This window comes from Adiantum capillus-veneris, chromosome 22, assembly GCF_014529385.1.
Source record: "Adiantum capillus-veneris isolate H3 chromosome 22, ASM1452938v2, whole genome shotgun sequence".
NCBI lineage: Eukaryota > Viridiplantae > Streptophyta > Polypodiopsida > Polypodiales > Pteridaceae > Adiantum > Adiantum capillus-veneris.
In genome coordinates this window covers 26,161,187-26,180,018 of record NC_140952.1, presented here as the reverse complement: position 1 = coordinate 26,180,018, position 18,832 = coordinate 26,161,187, and the positions used below count along the sequence as shown (strand labels likewise).

Sequence of the window (18,832 nt, the reverse complement as noted above, 5' to 3'; positions counted from 1 at the left end):
TTATGGTAGCCTTCTGGGGTTTTTGAACGTTTATGCACCCAACCATGTGAATGCAAGGGTTGCGTTTTGATCACATATTGAGGATTCTTTGCCTCATGTAGAGCAGTGGTGCATTGGGGGGACTTCAACTTGCTTGAGGACCCTTCCGATAGGATTGGGGACAGCCACTCTACTGTACACGAAGATGCTTGGGAGCGCCTATGTACGACATTAACGATTTTGGATGTATGGAAGCTCTCTGTCTGTCGGTCCGACCACGGAGTAGGACGGGTGAATCTATCCAGGATAGAGCATTTTTACACTAGTGACCACATTTGTGACATGGGTGGTTCAATATCCATTTTGGCAGGGACTACTTTTTTAGATTATGCGCTAGTGATTCTTACTTTTCACCTCCAGGAGTAGGAATCCCGCCTTGTTGCGGCCCGAGAGGAGAAGTGGCTCCAGTGGGGCATTGCTTATTTATAGCGGATGGAGGAGCGTCACCCAGGTAGCCTCTGAATGGAGGAATTGATGCAGCAGGCTTGGTAAGACCTTCCATTGTCAGGCATCTCAGATTCTCAATGGACTCGGGTGGCAGACAGAGTTACCAATGAGTTTTTTGAGATGGTGGGTCCTCGTCATGCGCATACTAATGTGTGCCAGTGGAGGAGACCGGATGGGTCTGGACTCTATTGCCTAATAGCCCGATGATATCCATGCAGTTGTTACTGACTTCTACCCTTAGTTTCTTTCAGCCGAAACCTGAGCACCAAAATGCATGCAAAGAGCAGGTGTGGGCACAGATGCCTTGCTTAGTAACTAAGGAGCTATGCCAGAGGCTTGAGAGCCCACTCCAGCCAGAGGCGTTTCAGGAGGCTCTCAAGGTACTCCCTCTTGGTAATTGCCCAAGGGAGGATGGTTTGACTCCCAACTTCTTCATGGAGTATTGGGAGGTTCTTGGTCGAGACTTATGTGGTACATACCAACACATTCTGCACACTCGAGAGAGCCAGATAGCATGAGTGAGGGTTTGATTTATCTTATCCCCAAGGAGGGGTGCTCTTTGGACGAGATCTGGAAATGGCAGCCCATCACCATTCTCAACTCAACCTACAAAATAGCAAAGGCTCTGAGTTTCAGAATTGGGCCACTACATGAGACACGAACGAGTTTTGTGAAGGAGCGTAGCATCCTTGACAACATTTTCACCTTTTGGAAGACGATCGCTCTTGCTCATCTCCGAGGAGAGGATCTTGTGGTGCTTCTTCTCGACTTTGAGAAGGCTTATGACCGAGTTGTCTGGGGCTTCCTTATGGGCACTATGCGCCGGATGGGCTTTTCAGATGCATGGATTAGAGGGGTGTCAGCTCTCTATAGGTGTGCGCACCGCCAGGTGCCGCTGGCAGGGGGAAGAGAGGAATGTTTCATGCACACATGGTCAATAAGACAGGGATGCCCTCTTTCCCACTTCCTGTTCCTTTTCTATGTTGAGGCGATGAGTAGAGTTTGACTTCATTGGAGGTTGGTTTGTATGGACTACAACTACCTATTTGGGGAGATGAGCTTTTGGACACTGAGTTTGCTGATGACTTAGGCTTGTTTCTAGAAGGCCGGGAGGCCAATTTACACGGATGTGAGCAGTCTCTTGAGGTTTTCTGTTGTGTTGTTGTGCGTCAGGAGCATTGATCAACTGGCGGAAGATAGTGGCTTTCTATGCTCCCATGTCTCATTGGTTGTGTGAAGAGGGTTTCAAATAGATCCTGCCAAGGACATGAGTTCGAAACTTGGCTTGTCAGGTTGGTTTGGATATGTCACCAGAGTAGAAGATTCCTCCTATACATCAGGAGGAAACTGCTCCATTGGAGTTCGGCATGGCTTTCTTTTCTGGCAAGCCTGTAGTGGCCAACCAGGTGTTTGTGGCTATTATGTGGTCCATCACATCTCACTGGATTTTCTCGAGTTCTTGCATCAACCAGTTATAGAGGTTGATCAGGAATGTTTTGTAATTAGGATGGGACACAGTCTGCTTGGGCCAAAGTTTCCTAGAAATTCATTACTTTACCTTACTCTTACAGAGGATTGAGGATCATTTGCCCAACACGGCAGAGTAGAGTCCTCCTTGGGAAGCTCATTGTTAGAGGTATCCTTCCAGCAGAGAAGCCCTGCATGGAGCTGTTGCTTCACCGGATTCGTGTGCGGGTCCCACAGATGGGTGGCCCTTGGAACCCTTCCACTTGCTGGATTTTCGTAGAGATGTGCAGAGTGGGCGTGAGCAGGACATGGGAAAACTGTTTTGCTTTGAGCCTACTTCGAGCTTGGGAGCAACAGTGGTGTGGGCGGAGCAGCACAACCCACATGCATTGAGGAGTGCTTGCGATAACTTACATGGAACCCCTTGGTCAACACACGGTGAGGTCACATGGTTGGTAGCTGACCTCATGTCTCTTGGAGTCTGTTAGCAAAGGGTCCAGCCGGCACTTTTGGGGACTGATTGCAGTTTATAGCACATCTTGAGGAGATTGAGAGCCTTCTGCTGCGAGACATGAGGGGGGTATAGAGCATGTGTCAGGATATTGTAGAGGCTAGCAGAGTGGCACATCTCTCTGAGCTAGCGGCTCCCTGCTTGATGGGAGCTTTCACTGGACTAGAGGTCCTCGTTGTAGCTAGGGCTTACTCAATCACAGGTTTTTGCATGTACTTTGAGGTTTAGACAGAGGGCTGCCTCCATAGAGACACTACGAGGCACCAGAGGTGGCCGAGCGTTTCTTTCAGTGGATCCGAGTTGTGGGCATGAGTGGGAGGACTTGTGTGATAGACCCGAACCCGTTAGATCTTGAGTGAGGACGCTCGCGATTAGGATCTTGGGAGAGCTGCCCTCTGGTGCAATTCAAGTGGGACCCAAGGGAGTGGTTAGATGGGGATCCTTTTACTCTAGTCGATCACCTAGGGACCCCCTTCTTTCAGTACACAGCACCGCTCGGAGGACACATACTGACAATGTGGAGAGAGGCTCGTCTTGCTGCTGTGGATAAAGGGTCTCACTACTGAGTTCTTGGCAGATTTTTGAGCGCACATGTGGGACACCAGATGGTGAGAAGAGTCACTATGTGCGAGTGGTTAGTTGTCCATTGAGCTACTGTAGTTGGGAGTTGGTTGGTGCTCAGTGATCACTATGTGATATGTACCACCTGTGACCATCCACTTGAGACAGCGCCACTGTTTGCGGGATTGCCCCATGGCGCAACAGGTTTGGCTTTGGATTCTTCGGTTGATGCCCGCACTTTGAATAGCTAGCTAGTACACTTGGGGTGTTGCAACTTGGCCATCAAAGCCAGAAACGGCTTGCTCAATTTATTGGGATTTGGAAAGGTTTAGAAACGGCTTTATAGATATATTGTCTATAAAACGTTTAGAAATCCTTGAAGAAATGCGAAAACGGAAACGAGAAACAAGGGACTTTGGAAATGGAGTTTCCCAATCCGATAGGCCCCAAAATGGAGTTTCGTGGTAACTTTGATGGCTACCCTCTTCGAGACTGTGCTTAGAGGGCCGACTTCCATTTTTTCAAGAAGAGTGTCTACAAACATAAAGATTTCTACTATCTCAAGGGGTTTAAACATCTTCAGAAAAGTTCACCCTATGTAGCATGGTATAGCCCCAGCTTCTGATTTGGCTGCTCCTTATTGCCAAACCAATCGTTTGCCCCCTCTGATGGCTAGCTTCCCAACCCAGAGCTTCTACAATGCTAACATGCCCAATGCTTCTACATGTTGCTTCCACCTAAAACAATTTTGATCAGACATCCCGCCTACCTTGTCGACTTGCCATCATTCGTGTTTACTTATTACATCCTTTAGGCATGTACTTATCGTGTTGTATCTACCATCGTGCCATTCATGCTTGATTGACATATTTTGCTGATAAAACTTATGCTTTTAGTCTGTTTAGTGGAGTTTTGTGCTGAGAATTTTGTTCTCTAAGTGGTGTTTGTATAGCTCTAGAAAAGGTATTTCCGTTTTTGGCACCACTCAGCTCCCTAAATTTGGTCCTTCCAACCCCGTTCCCTTTCCATGTTTCTATGGTAAGCAGTCTGCTCTAGTAGTGATCAGGTCGTCCACTTGTCCATGTCCACTAGTCCTCTAAATTGCTAGTCCAATGAGTGAGACTAGGGATGCTATATATGTAGCCTGACTTGGCCACCCATCCATAGACAGAACAATAGAATACCAGCAGTGTATCTGGCGAGCTACAACCTTTTTTGTCAATATCTAGAACAATGTTTCAAACGTTTCAAGAGGCGATGGAGGACGACACATTTGTGTCAAGACTTTTGAAAGGTACTAAAATGTAGGGAATGAATACAAATGTCAAGTCTTATTTTTGTAATCAATGCAGGTAGTTTCCCTTGAAGGCTGGAGCTTTGTGATGTATATAATGGGAAATGTTGAGTTTAGAATTGCGGGTGACTCTTTATACTCAAATTCTCTACAATTGTATTGTGTTAGAAGTTAAAACATGCTAACATTTGACGTGGGATAATCTATAGATGAACATCTCTTAAAAGAAAAGCTTGTTCTTCCCCCCTTGTAACTTTTATTAGCTGCTGTGTATAGCAGCCAGCTGGTATGGTTTGTCATGAAAATTCCCCTTTCCTAAAAATATAATCATTAGACAGAGAGAGAGAGAAATGAAATGATATATTAACGTCTTCAAAAGGCCAAAATGGCCTATGGACCAAGCCGTTACAACATGTGAATCTGATACCATGTCCAGAATAAACAAACTGAAACAAAATACAAAATACAAAATACACTGTGTAGTACAATGAAAGAAGGGGGAAAGGGGGGGGGGGGGGGGGGGGGGGGGGGGGGGGAGTTATGATGGAGATCCATCCTCATCTGCACTATGGACGTCGAGAGAGTATGGAGAGTATGGAGAAATGAAATGAAATGAAATGTTATATTAACGTCTTCAAAAGGCCAAAGTGACCTATGAGACCAGGAAGTTACAATGCGGTGTATATGATATCAAGTTAAATTAACAAAATAAATTAAACTAGACTAGGGATAACAAGATATAAATACTGCGGAATCCTAAACTAAGTGGATAGGTGTGAAAGGCGAGAGGCGTGAAATGTGTGGACTGAGCTATACAATGTGTAGACAATTTGGGAGGGAAGAGAGAGAAAGAAAGAAAGAAAGATTTTTTAACGTCTATGTCAGGCCGAAATCGGCCTATGAGACAAATCAAATGTACATTGTGTGTAGAGAGAGAGAGAGAGAGAGATGAAATGAAATGATATATTAACGTCTACAAAAGGCCAAAATGACCTATGAGACCAAACTGATTACAATGGTGAGTCTAGTACCAAGTCTGGGTACGAACAAAGAAAACTACAAACTAAACACTGAGATAGGAGTGTTACCGACTCCTATGGGTGGCTGGTAAGCTGAGCAATGGTATAATGCCACAAGGGTCCAAAGTGGGGATAAGTGTCACCATGATACAATATAGCAGTAGCATGAAGCCTATCCTGATCGACACTCTGGGTGTCGTGCTAGAATCCTGTAGATCCTTTGCCGCAATCTCCGTCATTGCTGCGTGGCTCCCCTCCTCATTCGTGGTCGTCTCAATCTCTCCAACTCTATAGCTCGATCAATGAGAGTACCACTGGTGTGTGTATGGGTGGGAACCGAGCTTTGTGGTGGTGGTGGCCCCTGTACCTCTGTGGTACTCGGATTGAAGGAATCTGAGATGCGTCTCTGGGACTGCCTCTGTCTATGCCCTCTCAATAGAGTCTCTATGTCTCCATATCTCAAGTAGAAATAATCGGAGACATCTTTGATCCTGATATCTCATGACACTATCTAACGAGTCAAAATCATCTCTAAATAAACAGTGAAAGCGTCCCCGAATCTCATAGTAGATTGTGCAGTGACATATGAAGTGAAACTCTATCTTTGGCTCTGCATGACATAACTGACATATCCTCGTGTCTGCTGGTATGCCTTTGAATCTACCTGTCTCAATCCCTAGTTGGTGTGAAGATGTGCGTATTTGGCCTATGGCACATCGTAACCCATGAGATAGATGTGTGTCCATGTAGCTGGGCCGTGTGACAAATCCGTCTGTCGCGAGTTGGAGAAGATGCTCTCTATAGAAAGCCCTCTTCGTACCCAACTCACGTGATGGCTCTATCCATGTCCTCCTGGTATCAAGCTGGATAGGATCCTGCCGAATGAATCTAGTAATCTCCATCCGTGTAAGAGCCAAAGATGGTGCATCAAGAGAATACTGGAAAGGGGGACAACCTGTCCATGCTGAAACCATGAGCTCATCTGTGCATACCAACATGATGTATCTCCGTGTAATGCCAGCTGTCTTGATGACTCAAGAGCAAGCCTAGCATATCTATCCCTGGTGGTGTCCCATAAGCTGTGTACAAATGATACTGATCTGGTAAGTGCCTCAATCTCCATAGGTGGGGCAGCCAGCTCTGCTCGTATGATGTCATGTGGAACTGAGGTCTTGGCTCTAATCAGCCGAGAAATCATAGATACCAAGGGCCTCTCCATATTACTCCATCCAACACTGTCAACAGATGGTCCCCAAACTTGAACCCCGTAGTGCATAACTGAAGCGACCAAAGTGTCGAAGAGCCAGAGCTTTGTTCGAGGTTCCTGGAATTGAACCTGCGAACAAATCCTCTCTAAACCGCCTAGGGCTGCATAGGCACGAGTCAATCTAGTGTCTGCTGCCACTTTCAGAGTGAACCTCGGTCCACTAAAGACCACCCCAAGATATGTGTATGCATCAGTGTACTCCATACCGTCCTGACCATATGTGAATGTAGGTGCTGATCTCCTGACCCACTGTGGCGTGGTATTAAATACCATGACCTTGGTTTTACCAAGGTTGATTGACAATCCACTATCCCTTGCAAAACTATGCAATGCGGCAAATGTCTCTGCATACCCTCTTGTGAGTCTGATATCAACACGATATCGTTAGCATACAATAAAAGAGGGATCCATGTCCCTGCAAGCTGAGCACCTCTATGTCCTCCTCTGTCAATATAATCAGAGACCTCATCAACATAAATACCAAATAAAGTAGAGGACAATGGGCATCCATGTTTCACTCTGATAGTGGAGTGAACTATGTCAGATATCCCCTCTGCTGTGCGTACATGACCCTTCACTGAACTGTACAATGCCATAATCCCCCTTATTAGTTCTGTGGGTACTCCCAATTCCATAAGTCGGCGCATCAATCTGGCCCTCGGTATTGTGTCAAAAGCTTTGCGGAAGTCCACAAAGCTGCAATATATCCGTCTACCATGTGCTCCACCCTCCTCAATGATAGCTCTGAGAGTAAAGACATGATCTAGTGTGGAGAAACCCCTCCTGAAACCAGCCTGTCCAGGTGCCCGTATGCCCATAATCTCTGCCCAACTTCTCATCCTATGCTCAAGGATGGATGCATACAACTGTGTCAATGTGTGTCCTACCATGATAGTACGGTAATTCCCCGGCACTATGGGGTCTCCTGTCTTGAAGATAGGTACAAAAGTAGACAATCTCCAAGACTCAGGAAAGCCCTCACACATGACACGGTTGAACAACCGTGCAAGCATCTCTGTCAACAAGTCCCCAGCATGTATAATGTGCTCTGCTAACAAACCCTCATGATCCTGTGCCCGTCAATGGCCTCCTTTACCATCTCAGTGGTAAAGAAGGTGCTCGTAGCCGGACATGGCTGTGGTGGATTTGGTAGTGGTGGCTGTCCAGGCAAATTGTATAATGATGCTGCATACTGCCCCCATATCTTCGTAGAGGTAATCATTGGTATGGGAGACTGCTCATGGAATAGACGCCAAGCCTCTCCTGAATCTCTACTAAGGAAGAGCTGAGATAAATCCTGCTCCATCCGGACCAAGAAAGCTCGCTTCTTCCGTCGTACTAGTCGTGGTGTAGCAATACGAGACTGTCTATAGGTGATCACTCCGAATGCACTCTCTCACTGGATCTGAGCTCTCCTCTGTCGACACTCCTCATCATACCAGTGGTTCTGAGGCATGTCCCTAGAACGACGTCTCTGACTAGGCTGAGTGTGTGGATATGCCTCTGTCGTTGCCCCATGTAATGTCACTGTCAGCATAGATGTGATCTCCACTGTGTATACTGGCTCTAATGTGCATAAAAGTCTACGTATCTCCTCTGCATAGACTGAGTCAGTCTCTGGTGTAGAAGTATAGCGTGGATGTCTACCACCACGTGAGGCTTGAGATGTATTGTACTCAAAGGAAACTGATAATGTCAAAAGTGCATGATCTACTACTATCCCAGCATGCCTGGGCTCCATTGTAAAATCTTGAATGTGAGAGATAAAGCTCGGATGTGTTAGAACATAGTCTAGAGTACTGGCCTTATGTCTGTGTGGAAAACAAGTAAAACCTGTAGATGATGGGAATGTCGGTAAGCCATTCAGTATGGCTAAACTGTGAGTATCGTCATCTCCCTGAGGTATCTCCCATACTCTGTATGCTCTCTGTCGTGTGATCATCTCTCAAGCCCCATCTCCTCTGGCTCTAGCTCTCTGAGCATCTCCTGTAAGGTGTCATAAAAAACCATCTGCGAACTGCCTGTACGGGCATTGAGATCCCCCAATAGTATGATGTCTCCATCCCTGGAGAACTCCCAAATATCATCATCAAGTACAGAGTAAGGAGACTATCCTCTGGGTGAAGCATATACTGAAGTGCTAGGAGGAAAATAGCATATGGCAATGTACAAGAAACGTCCAGTCTCTGCCCTCAGCCTCACCCACATGTATCTGGCCTGATCATCTCTCCGAACTATGTGCAGTAGTGGCTGGAGCTCCTCTCTGAAAAGAATTGCTATACCTCCTGATCCTCTAGTCCCATGCTCAGATCTGGTGCATGTCCGGCAAGTTGTCTCCCATCTATATCCTGATATATGCGGCATCAACTGTCCTGGAACCTAATGAGTCTCTGAGTAGAAAACAATGTCTCTATCTCTGAAGCTGTCCTCAAAGGCCCACACATCAAGTCTATACGAACCATTACAGTTCCAAACCACCATCCTGAGGGTGGTCCCATAGGTCTCGCACCGTCATGTAGGGCGTCTCCATAATAACCACTCTTCCTTCTCTACAAAAAGCTATCTTCCCCTTTTCTCTTGCAGCCCTAATCTCTGGCATGACTTCCTGCATGTGGGCAAGCTGTGAGAGGGTGAGATCATCACCAAGGAAGATACCAGTCTTTTTGAGAGTGGGCCTCCTCCTCAAAAAGTCCTTCTCCTCAATAGAGGGGAAGTGCAGTATGAGAGCTCTTCCTCTCGATGTCTCCCCCGTGCCTCCACTTTTCTTACCAACTCTCCATGCTCTTGTCTGTGTCGCTTTTTGCATCCCCATTAGTACCATGAGCTCCTGTACTTCCTCATCAATTTTTTCCTGATCGTTGAGGCTGATAACCCTCACATGCAAGGCCCTCATATACGTCTTCATTGTTCCTCCTCAAGTGTCATGTTGATGATGGTGGGAGTGGGGATTGATACCTCCTTGCCTTTGCCCTTCTTTGCGACCGAAATCCACTTCTCTGCTTCCTCTACTTTCTTATGGGTTTTGGTAATCATATCTGTCCATGAAGACGTTTTTGCTTCTTGTTGTTTCTCCTCTTCCTTAATTTAATGGCTTGCATTTTCTCTTTGATTACCTTAAGTTCTTCTATCAGTGAGGGTTGGATTTCTCCCTCTTCTAGTCCACCATTGGCTCTTGCCTCGGCTAGGTCTCTCTTGAGGACTGAAATCTGATTCTTGAGGTCTTCAATTTCGGCCCGATGCTCCATTTTCTCCATAGTTCGAAGCTCGGCCTCGCTGATTTTCCACTGAAGAAAGACCGGCTTCTCCATCTTCCACTCTTCCATCTCTGCCTTGTACGTCTTCATCTCCTTTTCCATGCTTGCTAACCTCTTGCTCGTAGTCATAAAAGTTGATTTCTTCATTGTTGGGGATGCCATTGCATGCAAACCGCTCAACGGGGAGGGGCTAGAGCTCTCGGAAAGTGCTGGGTTTGCGCTCATGACCTCCATCACAAGACGGCCACACTAAACACACAACTGAGAGACTGGACGGCAATGGAACACCCACAACCCGATGCGGGTATGTTCACAGCCACAGCCCACTGCGGGTGCTCAATGAGTTCAACCAAAGACTTAGAGGCTCAATCCCTTGTTGTGCTCACTCTCGTTACCTGCACTTGTCAACAGTATCAAATGGCACGCGGCCTCCCTGAGGGAAGGTCTCACGGCCCGAGCATCAAAGAAAACACACGACCCCCTACTGTGTCAGCTCGCGACGAACTGCATACAATCTGACAGAGCCTCCTTGGAGTTCTCTATGATTATCTGACCTGCTGTATTCGCGAGGAAGCCCTGAACCAAAACCTTCGTTCTCGAGGGGGGGGGGGGGAGGGGGGGGGGGGAGAGAGAGAGAGAAATGAAATGAAATGTTATATTAACGTCTTCAAAAGGCTAGAGAGAGAGAGAGAGAGAGAGAGAGAGAGAGAGAGAGAGAGAGAGAAATGAAATGAAACGAAATGTTATATTAACGTCTTCAAAAGGCCAAAATGACCTATGAGACCAATCAGTTACAAAATAGTGAATCTAATACCATGTCTGGGTACAAAAGAACTAGAAAAGAACTAGAAGTGGAACAAAATACTACTACTACTACTACAATCTAAAACTACGTGGGTGTAGCAGCTGATACAATAGGTACCCGGTAAACTGGATGTAACAGTGTGTGAAACAAAGATGGAAGAAATGGTGAGGATCCATCCTCATCTGCACTCTGGATGTCGAGAGAGTATGGCTCGAATCTTCTGTTGTAGTCTCCGTCGATGCTGTGTAGCTCCTCTCCTCAGTCGCGGTCGTCTGTATCTCTGTAGCTCCAATGCTCGGTCGATGAGAGTGCCAGTAGTGGTCGAATGAGTGTGGGACGAGCTCTGCAGTGGTGGCTGCTCCTCTGGCTGTCCCATATCTAGTGAAAAGAAATCTGTAATGTGTCTCTGGGACTGCCTCTCTCTAGCTCTCCCCAGTAAAGTGTCTCTACACCTGTGTAACTCAAGTAGATATAGTCCAAGACATCTCTGATCCTCATAACTCATGACCCTAGATAGAGGACCAAAACCCTCTCTGAATAAGCAGTGGAAACGCCCCCGTATCTCATAGAACACTGTGCAATGACATATGTAGTGCAACTCTGTCTCTGGCTCTCTCTGGCATAATCGGCATATCCTGCTGTCTGCTGGTATCCCTCTGAATCTACCAGTCTCAATCTCGAGCTGATGTGAGGATGTGCGTATCTGACCAATGGCACAACGCAAACCATGAGACATATGTGTGTCCATGTAGCTGGGTCGAATCACAAACCCATCTCCTGTGAGGTGGAGAAGATGCTCTCTATAGAAAGCCATCTTCGTGCTCAACTCCTGAGGCGGCTCTATCCATGTCCTCCTGGTGTCGAGCTGGATCAGGTCCTGACGAATGAGTCTAGTGATCTCCACCCGTGTAAGAGACAGCGAGGGTGCCTGAAGAGAATACTGGAAAGGGGGCAACCTGTCCATGGTGAAGCCATGCGTCTGAAACCATGAAGTCATCTGTGCATACCAGCATGAAGTGTCCCCCTGTAGAGCTAACTGTCTGGAAGACTCAAGGGCCAGTCTAGCATATCTGTCTCTAGTAGTATCCCATAGGCTGTGCACAAAGGACACTGATCTGGTAAGCGCCTCAATCTCCATGGGGGAGGCAGCTAGCTCTGCTCGAATGATCGCGTGAGGTACGGAGGCCTTGGCTCTAATCAATCGGGAGATCATAGATACCAAGGGCCTCTCCATACGTCTCCAACCATCCTGGCCTACAGAAGGTCCCCATACCTGTACCCCATACATCATAGCTGAGGCTACTAAAGTATCAAAGAGCCATAACTTTGTCCGAGGTTCCTGGAACTGAACCTGCAAACACATCCTCTCCAAGCCTCCCAAGGCCGCATAAGCTCTGGTCAGTCTAGTCTCTGCTGCTCTCCCCAAAGAAAACCTCGGCCCAGTGAAGACTATCCCAAGGTAAGTGTATGCATCTGTATACTCCACAATCTCTTGACCATACGTGAAGGTCGGTACCGATCTCCTGATCCACTGCGGTGTGGTGTTAAACACCATGACCTTGGTTTTACCAAGGTTTACAGACAATCCACTATCCTCTGCAAAACTGTGTAATGCATCCAATTGTCGCTGCATACCCTCTGGTGAGTCAGAGATCAAGACAATATCATCAGCATATAACAACAATGGGATCCACGTCCCTGCCAGCTGGGCACCTCTATCACCCTCTCTGTCAATGTAATCAGACACCTCATCAACATACATACCAAATAGAGTAGGAGACAATGGGCAACCCTGTTTCACCCCGATAGTGGAGTGAACTAAGTCAGATATCCCCTCTGGGGTGCGTACATGTCCCATCACTGATCTGTATAAAGCCATAATTCCCCAAATCAACACTGTGGGCACCCCCATCTCCTGCAGTCTGTGCATCAGTCGAGCTCTCGGTACCATGTCAAATGCTTTGCGGAAATCCACAAAGCTACAATAAATCCGTCTCCCATGTGACCTGCCCTCCTCAATGATAGCTCTGAGTGTCAGAATATGGTCAAGAGTGGAGAAACCCCTCCTGAAACCTGCCTGTCCCTTTGCCCGTACACCCTCACCCTCTGCCCAGTTACTCAACTGCTGCTCAATAATGGATGCATACAATCGTGCTAGTGTGTCCAACCATAATAGTGCGGTAATTTCCAGGCTCTGTAGGATCACCTGCCTTGAATATAGGCACAATAGTAGACAACCTCCAAGTCTCAGGTAATCCCTCACACATGGCACGATTGAACAACACTGCAAGAACCTCCATCAGCATATCCCTAGCATGTATAAAGTGCTCCGCTACGAGACCGTCATGATCGTAAGCCCTCCTGGTCCTCATCCTGTCAATGGCTCTCTTTACCATCTCAGTGGTAAAGAAGGTGCTCGTAGGTGGACATGGCTCTGTAGGATCTCGAAGGGGATCCTGCCGAGGAACCGTATATAACGATGTCGCATACTGGCCCCACACATCAGGAGAAGTAATCACTGGGGGAGGGGAGTGCTCATGGAAGAGTCGCCATGCCTCGCCTGAGTCTCTACTCAAGAACAACTGATACAAGTCTCGCTCCATCTGGGCCAGGTAAGCTCGTTTCTTCTTTCGCACAAGGTGTCGGAAAGCAATCCGCGACTGTCTGTAGGTGATGACTCCTAAATGAAGATCCCTTTGAAGCTGGGCTCTCATCTCTCTGCACTCCTCATCATACCAACTATTCTGGGGCATGCTCCCAGAATGTCGCCTCCGATCCGGTTGAGTGTGTGGGTATGCCTCTGATGCTGCATCATGTAGTGTCTCATCAATAAAGTAGTGCACTCCTCTACTGAGAGGCCTGGAGCAACTGTGCATAGACGATCCCAGATCGCCTCCGTATAAACCGAGTCAGTCTCTGGTGTAAATGTATAACGGGTGTGTGACCTGCCTCCTGATTTCTGGGCTGTACTAAACTGAAAAGATACGGACAGTGTCAAGAGAGCATGATCCACTGCTACGCCCACTGGTCTGGCTCCCACTGTGAAATCCTGAATACAAGGAATAAAGCTCGGCTGTGTCATAACATAGTCCACTGTACTGGCCCCATGTCTGTGTGGAAAGCATGTGAAGCCTGCTGCTCCAGGAAACCGCTCTAAGCCATTAAGTATGGCTAGCCCATGTGTAGTCGTCATCTTCGTGAGGTATCTCCCATACTCAGTCTGCTCTCTGTCATGTGAGCATCTGTCAAACCCCAGCTCACCCACATCCAACTCTCTAAGCATCTCATCTGAAGTGTCGTAGAAGACTGTCTGACAGTTGCCCGTTCGAGCATTGAAGTCTCCTAGGAGGATGATATCACCATCCCTAGAAAACTCCCATATATCATCATCTAGAATTGAGAAAGGCGACTGTCCTCTGGATACAGCATATACTGACGTACTGGGGGGGAAGTAACATATAGCAATATATAGAAATCGATCTGTGCCAGCTCTCAGCCTCACCCACATGTATCTAGCCTGATCATCTCTCCGTACAATATGTAGTAGTGGCTGTAGCTCCTCCCTAAACAACACCGCTACTCCTCTTGAACCTCTACTCCCATGCTCAGATCTCGTGACTGTTCTGTGGGCTGTCTCCCATTTGTATCCCACCACATGTGGCAACAGTTGGCCAGGGGCCTGGTGAGTCTCTGAAAAGAAAACAATGTCCTTGTCTCTGAAACTGTCCTCAAAGGCACCAACATCCAACCTCATAGACCCATTACAATTCCAAGTCGCCATCCTCAATGTGGTCCCATAGGTCTCGCACCGTCATGTAGAGCGCCGCTCTACAATCACCACCCGACCATCTCTGTAAAAGGCCATCTTCCCCTTCTCCCTTGCCGCTTGAATCTCGGGCATTACTTCTCTCATATGCGCAAGTTGTGAGAGAGTGAGGTCATCGCCTAAGAAAATACCTGTCTTCTTGAGAGTAGGTCTCTTCCTCAAGAATTCCTTCTTCTCTTCCAATGAAGGGAAGCGTAGTATGAGAGCTCTGTTCTTTGAAGATTCTCCGGGGCCCTCACTCTTCTTGCCCACTCTCCATGCCTTTGTGTGTGAAGGCTTCTCCACCCCCATCATTGATGTGAGGCTTGTGACCTCTTTTTCCACATTGTTTATGTCCTTGAGGCCGGTTACCCTCACATGTAGAGCCCGCATCCTCCTTCTTTGTTCCTCTTCGAGGGTCATGTTGATAAGAGTGGGTGTACAAGGAGCTTCCTTACCTTTCCCTTTCTTGGCAACCTCAATCCATTTTTCGGCCTCCTCTACTTTCTTTTGCGTTTCGGATATGACCGCGGCCCATGACTTCTTCTCCTCATTGATGTTGTCAATTTCTTCCCTCAAAGAGGGCTGAAATTCCCCCTCTTCAAGCCCATTTTTTGACCGTGTTTCCAACACTTCTTTGTGGAGGTCCAAAATGCTATTCTCCAACGTGGCGATCTTGTTGAGAAGATGATCCTTCTCGTCCTTCCACCTCTTCTCCTTTTCTTCATTTTCTCGGAGGAAAACGGTCTTCGCGTTCCTCCAATCTTCCATCTCTTTTCTCCATGCTTTCATTTCCAATTCAATGATGGAAATTCGTTTGGAGTGAAGCATATATTTGAGTTTGCTTGTTGCCATAGGTGAGGTTGGGGATGACATGAGAGAGAGAGAGAGAGAGAGAGAGAGAGAGAGAGAGAGAGAAGAGAGGATTGATGTTTCTAAAGTGCAGAAAATGCAGCTAACCCTAAAACGCAGATCTGTACAACAACCCCCAAAAAAAAAAAAAAAAAAAAAAAAACAGGTCGCGAGCCCTAAAAACAGGTCGCGAACCCTAAAATACAGCAGCAAACCCTAAACGAAAGCATGGTAAAGAGAGAGAGAGAGATGGCGTGATGAGAGAGAGAGAGAGAGAGAGAGAGAGAGAGAGAGAGAGAGAGAGAGATGATATGATATATTAACGTCTTCAAAAGGCCAAAATGACCTATGAGACCAGCTGATACAAAGTGGTGAAACTAGTACAATGTCTGAATACAAAAGTACAAAGGTACTGAATGCAAAAAATAAAAATGAGAAGTGAGTAGTGACAGTGAAAATGAAGTGTAGAGTAAGTTCTCAATGACACTCCGGATGTCGTGCTTGGATGTCCCTTATCCTCTGTTGAAGTCTCCGTCAATGGAGTGTGCTCCTGTGTCTCGGTCGTGGTCGCCTCGATCTCCCAAGCTCAATCGCCCTGTCAATGAGGGTGCCTCTGGTATGCACGCGGGCACAACTCTGCGCTGGTGGCTGCTCTCCTGGCTTTCCCGATCCAAAGAAATCTGTGATCGGTCTCTGTGACTGTCGTGTCCCATGTTTCCTCAACAGACTATCCCTATGCCGCTGTAGCTCAAGTAGATATAAGCCAAGGCATCTCTGATCCTCATACTTCATGACTCTATCTAGGGGTCCAAAGCCCTCCCTGAATAAGCAATGGAAGCGCCCTCGTATCTCATAATACATAGTGCAGTGGCATATGTAATGTAACTCTGTCTCTGGCTCTGTACCGCATAATTTACATATCCTGCTCTCCGGTGGTATCCCTCTGAATCTGCCCTTCTCAATCTCCAAATGGTGCGAGGATGTGCGGATCTGACCTATAGCGCATCGCAAACTATGAGACAGATGAGTGTCCATGTAGCTCTACCCATGTCCTCCTGGTGTCCAACTGTATAAGATCCTGACGAATAAGTCTAGTGATCTCCGTCCGTGTGACTGGTAGTGAAGGTGCATCCAGAGAATACTGAAAAGGAGGCAGTCTATCTAGGCTGAAACCATGCCTCTGAAACCAAGAGGTCATCTGCGCATACCAACATGATGTGTCTCCCTGCGTCGCTAACTGTCTAGAAGACTCCAGAGCCAATCTAGCGTATCTGCCTCCACGTGTATCCCATAGGCTGTGCAAAAAGGACACTGATATGGTAATAGCCTCAATCTCTATAGGAGGGGCTGCTAGCTCTGCTCGAATAATCACATGTGGTACGGAGGACTTGGCTCTAATCATCCGAGAAATCATAGATACCAAGGGCCTCTCCATGTTCCTCCACCTGTCATGATCCACAGATGGTCCCACACATGTACCCCATAAAGCATAGCTGAAGTAACCAAAGTATCAAAAAGCCATAGCTTTGTTCGTGGTTCCTGAAACTGAACCTGCGAACACATCCTCTCTAGCCCTCCCAGTGTTGCATATGCTCTAGACAATCTAGTCTCTGCTGCTCTCCTCAGAGCAAACCTCAGTCCCGAGAATACCACCCTAAGATATGTATATGCATCTGTGTATTCCACAGTGTCCTGACCATATACGAGTGTAGGTGCCGATCTCCTGACCCACTGCGGAGTAGTGTTAAACATCATAACTTTTGGTTTTACCAAGGTTCACAGACAATCTACTATCCTCCGCAAAGCTGTGTAATGCATCCAACTGTCTCTGCATGCCCTCTGGTGACTCTGATATCAACACAATATCATCAGCATATAGTAACAAAGGGATCCATGTCCCTGCTAGCTGAGCACCTCTGTCGCCTTCTCTGTCAATGTAGTCAAAAACCTCATCTACATACATACCAAATAGTGTAGGGGACAGAGGACACCCCTGCTTCACACCAATAGTGGAATGCACAATGTCAGAAATCCCCTCAAGAGTGCGTACGTGGCCAATCACTGAGCCGTATAAAGCCATGATCCCCCAAATGATCTCTGTGGGCACTCTCAACTCCTATAACCTGCGCATCAATCTGGCTCTCGGTACTGTGTCGAATGCTTTGCGGAAATCCACAAAGCAACAATACATCCGTCTCCCATGTGCCCTACCCTCCTCAATAATGGCTCTGAGTGTAAGAATATGGTCCAAGGTGGAGAAACCCCTCCTGAATCCAGCCTGTCCTGCTGCTCGTATGCCCTCATTTTCTGCCCATTTCTCAGTTGCTGCTCCAGGATGGACGCATACAACCGTGCTAATGTGTGCCCTACCATAATAGTACGGTAATTCCCTCGTACCTTGGGATCCCTTGCTTTAAAGAGAGGTACAATAGTAGATAAACTCCAAGACCTGGGCAGTCCCTCACACATGACCTGGTTAAACAACCGCACAAGAACCTCTGACAATAAATCTCTAGCATGTATCAAGTGCTCTGCCACCAAACCATCATGATCATATGCTCTCCTAGTCTTCATCCTATCAATGGCCTTCTTCACCATCTCAGTGGTAAAGAAGGTACTGGTGTCTGGGCATGGCTCTGGGGGGTCTGGTAGAGGCAGTTGCCCCAGTATTGTATATAATGATGCTGCATACTGACCCCAAATTTCGGGAGAAGTAATCACAGGAGGGGGGGAGTGCTCATGGAAGAAACGCCAGGCCTCCCCTGAATCTCGACTCAAAAAGAGCTGATACAAATCACGTTCCAACTGGGCTAAAAAGGCCCGCTTCTTCCGTCGTACTAGACGCCGAAGAGCAATCCGAGATTGTTTATATGTGATCACCCCAAGTACAAGCTCGCGCTGAATCTGAGCTTTCATCTCTCTGCACTCATCATCATACCAACTATTTTGAGGTATGCTCCCAGAACGTCTTCTCTGATCTGGTGGAGTATGTGGGTATGCCTCTGTTGCTGCCCCATGCAAGATCTCAGTCAATAGAGTAGTAATCTCCTCCACACACACACACACACACACACACACACACACACAGAGATGAAATGAAATGCTATATTAAACGTCTTCAAAAGGCCAAAATGACCTATTAGACCAAACTGATGCTTGTGGATCTAATCCAATGTCTGGGTCAAAAATAAAATGAAGTAAAGTGAAAGACTAAAATCGTCAGCCTGAAAATTATGATCATCATCCATGCCCAAGGATGTTCGGCATCGGGCGTTGTCCGAGAAAGTATTGCATTGGTCGCTGAAGAGATTAGACAATGTCCGGCTCTGTAAATAGTGGTACTGGGCGTCTCCCATGTCGTGCTAGAATGGTCCTGATTCTCGAGTGGTGCCTTCGTCGATGTCGTGGTTGCCCCCGTAGACATGGGCATCTAGCTCTCCCGAGCTCAGTGGCTTTGTCCACTAATATATCTCTGGTAGAAGTGGGCTCGGAAGTCTGATGCAAAGCATGC

The 18,832-nt window shown here is 47.2% G+C and overlaps 1 protein-coding gene across 4 annotated transcripts in view; it reads left to right on the top strand.

Annotated features, from left to right (window-relative positions):
- LOC147429061 (uncharacterized) overlaps window positions 1-18,832 on the top strand; it is a 304,137-nt gene that overhangs the window by 147,312 nt on the left and 137,993 nt on the right. For 3 of the 4 annotated variants that reach the window (XR_015185807.1, XM_086495272.1, XM_086495274.1), the window contains one exon: window positions 4,378-4,444. The exons of the other annotated variant lie outside the window; for it this stretch is intronic. Coding sequence is in view for 2 of the 3 variants with exons in the window: in XM_086495272.1 (XP_086351398.1) it covers window positions 4,378-4,444 (67 nt within the window). In the remaining variant the exon portion in view is untranslated. The remainder of the gene's footprint in view (window positions 1-4,377; window positions 4,445-18,832) is intronic. 4 annotated transcript variants of the gene reach the window in all.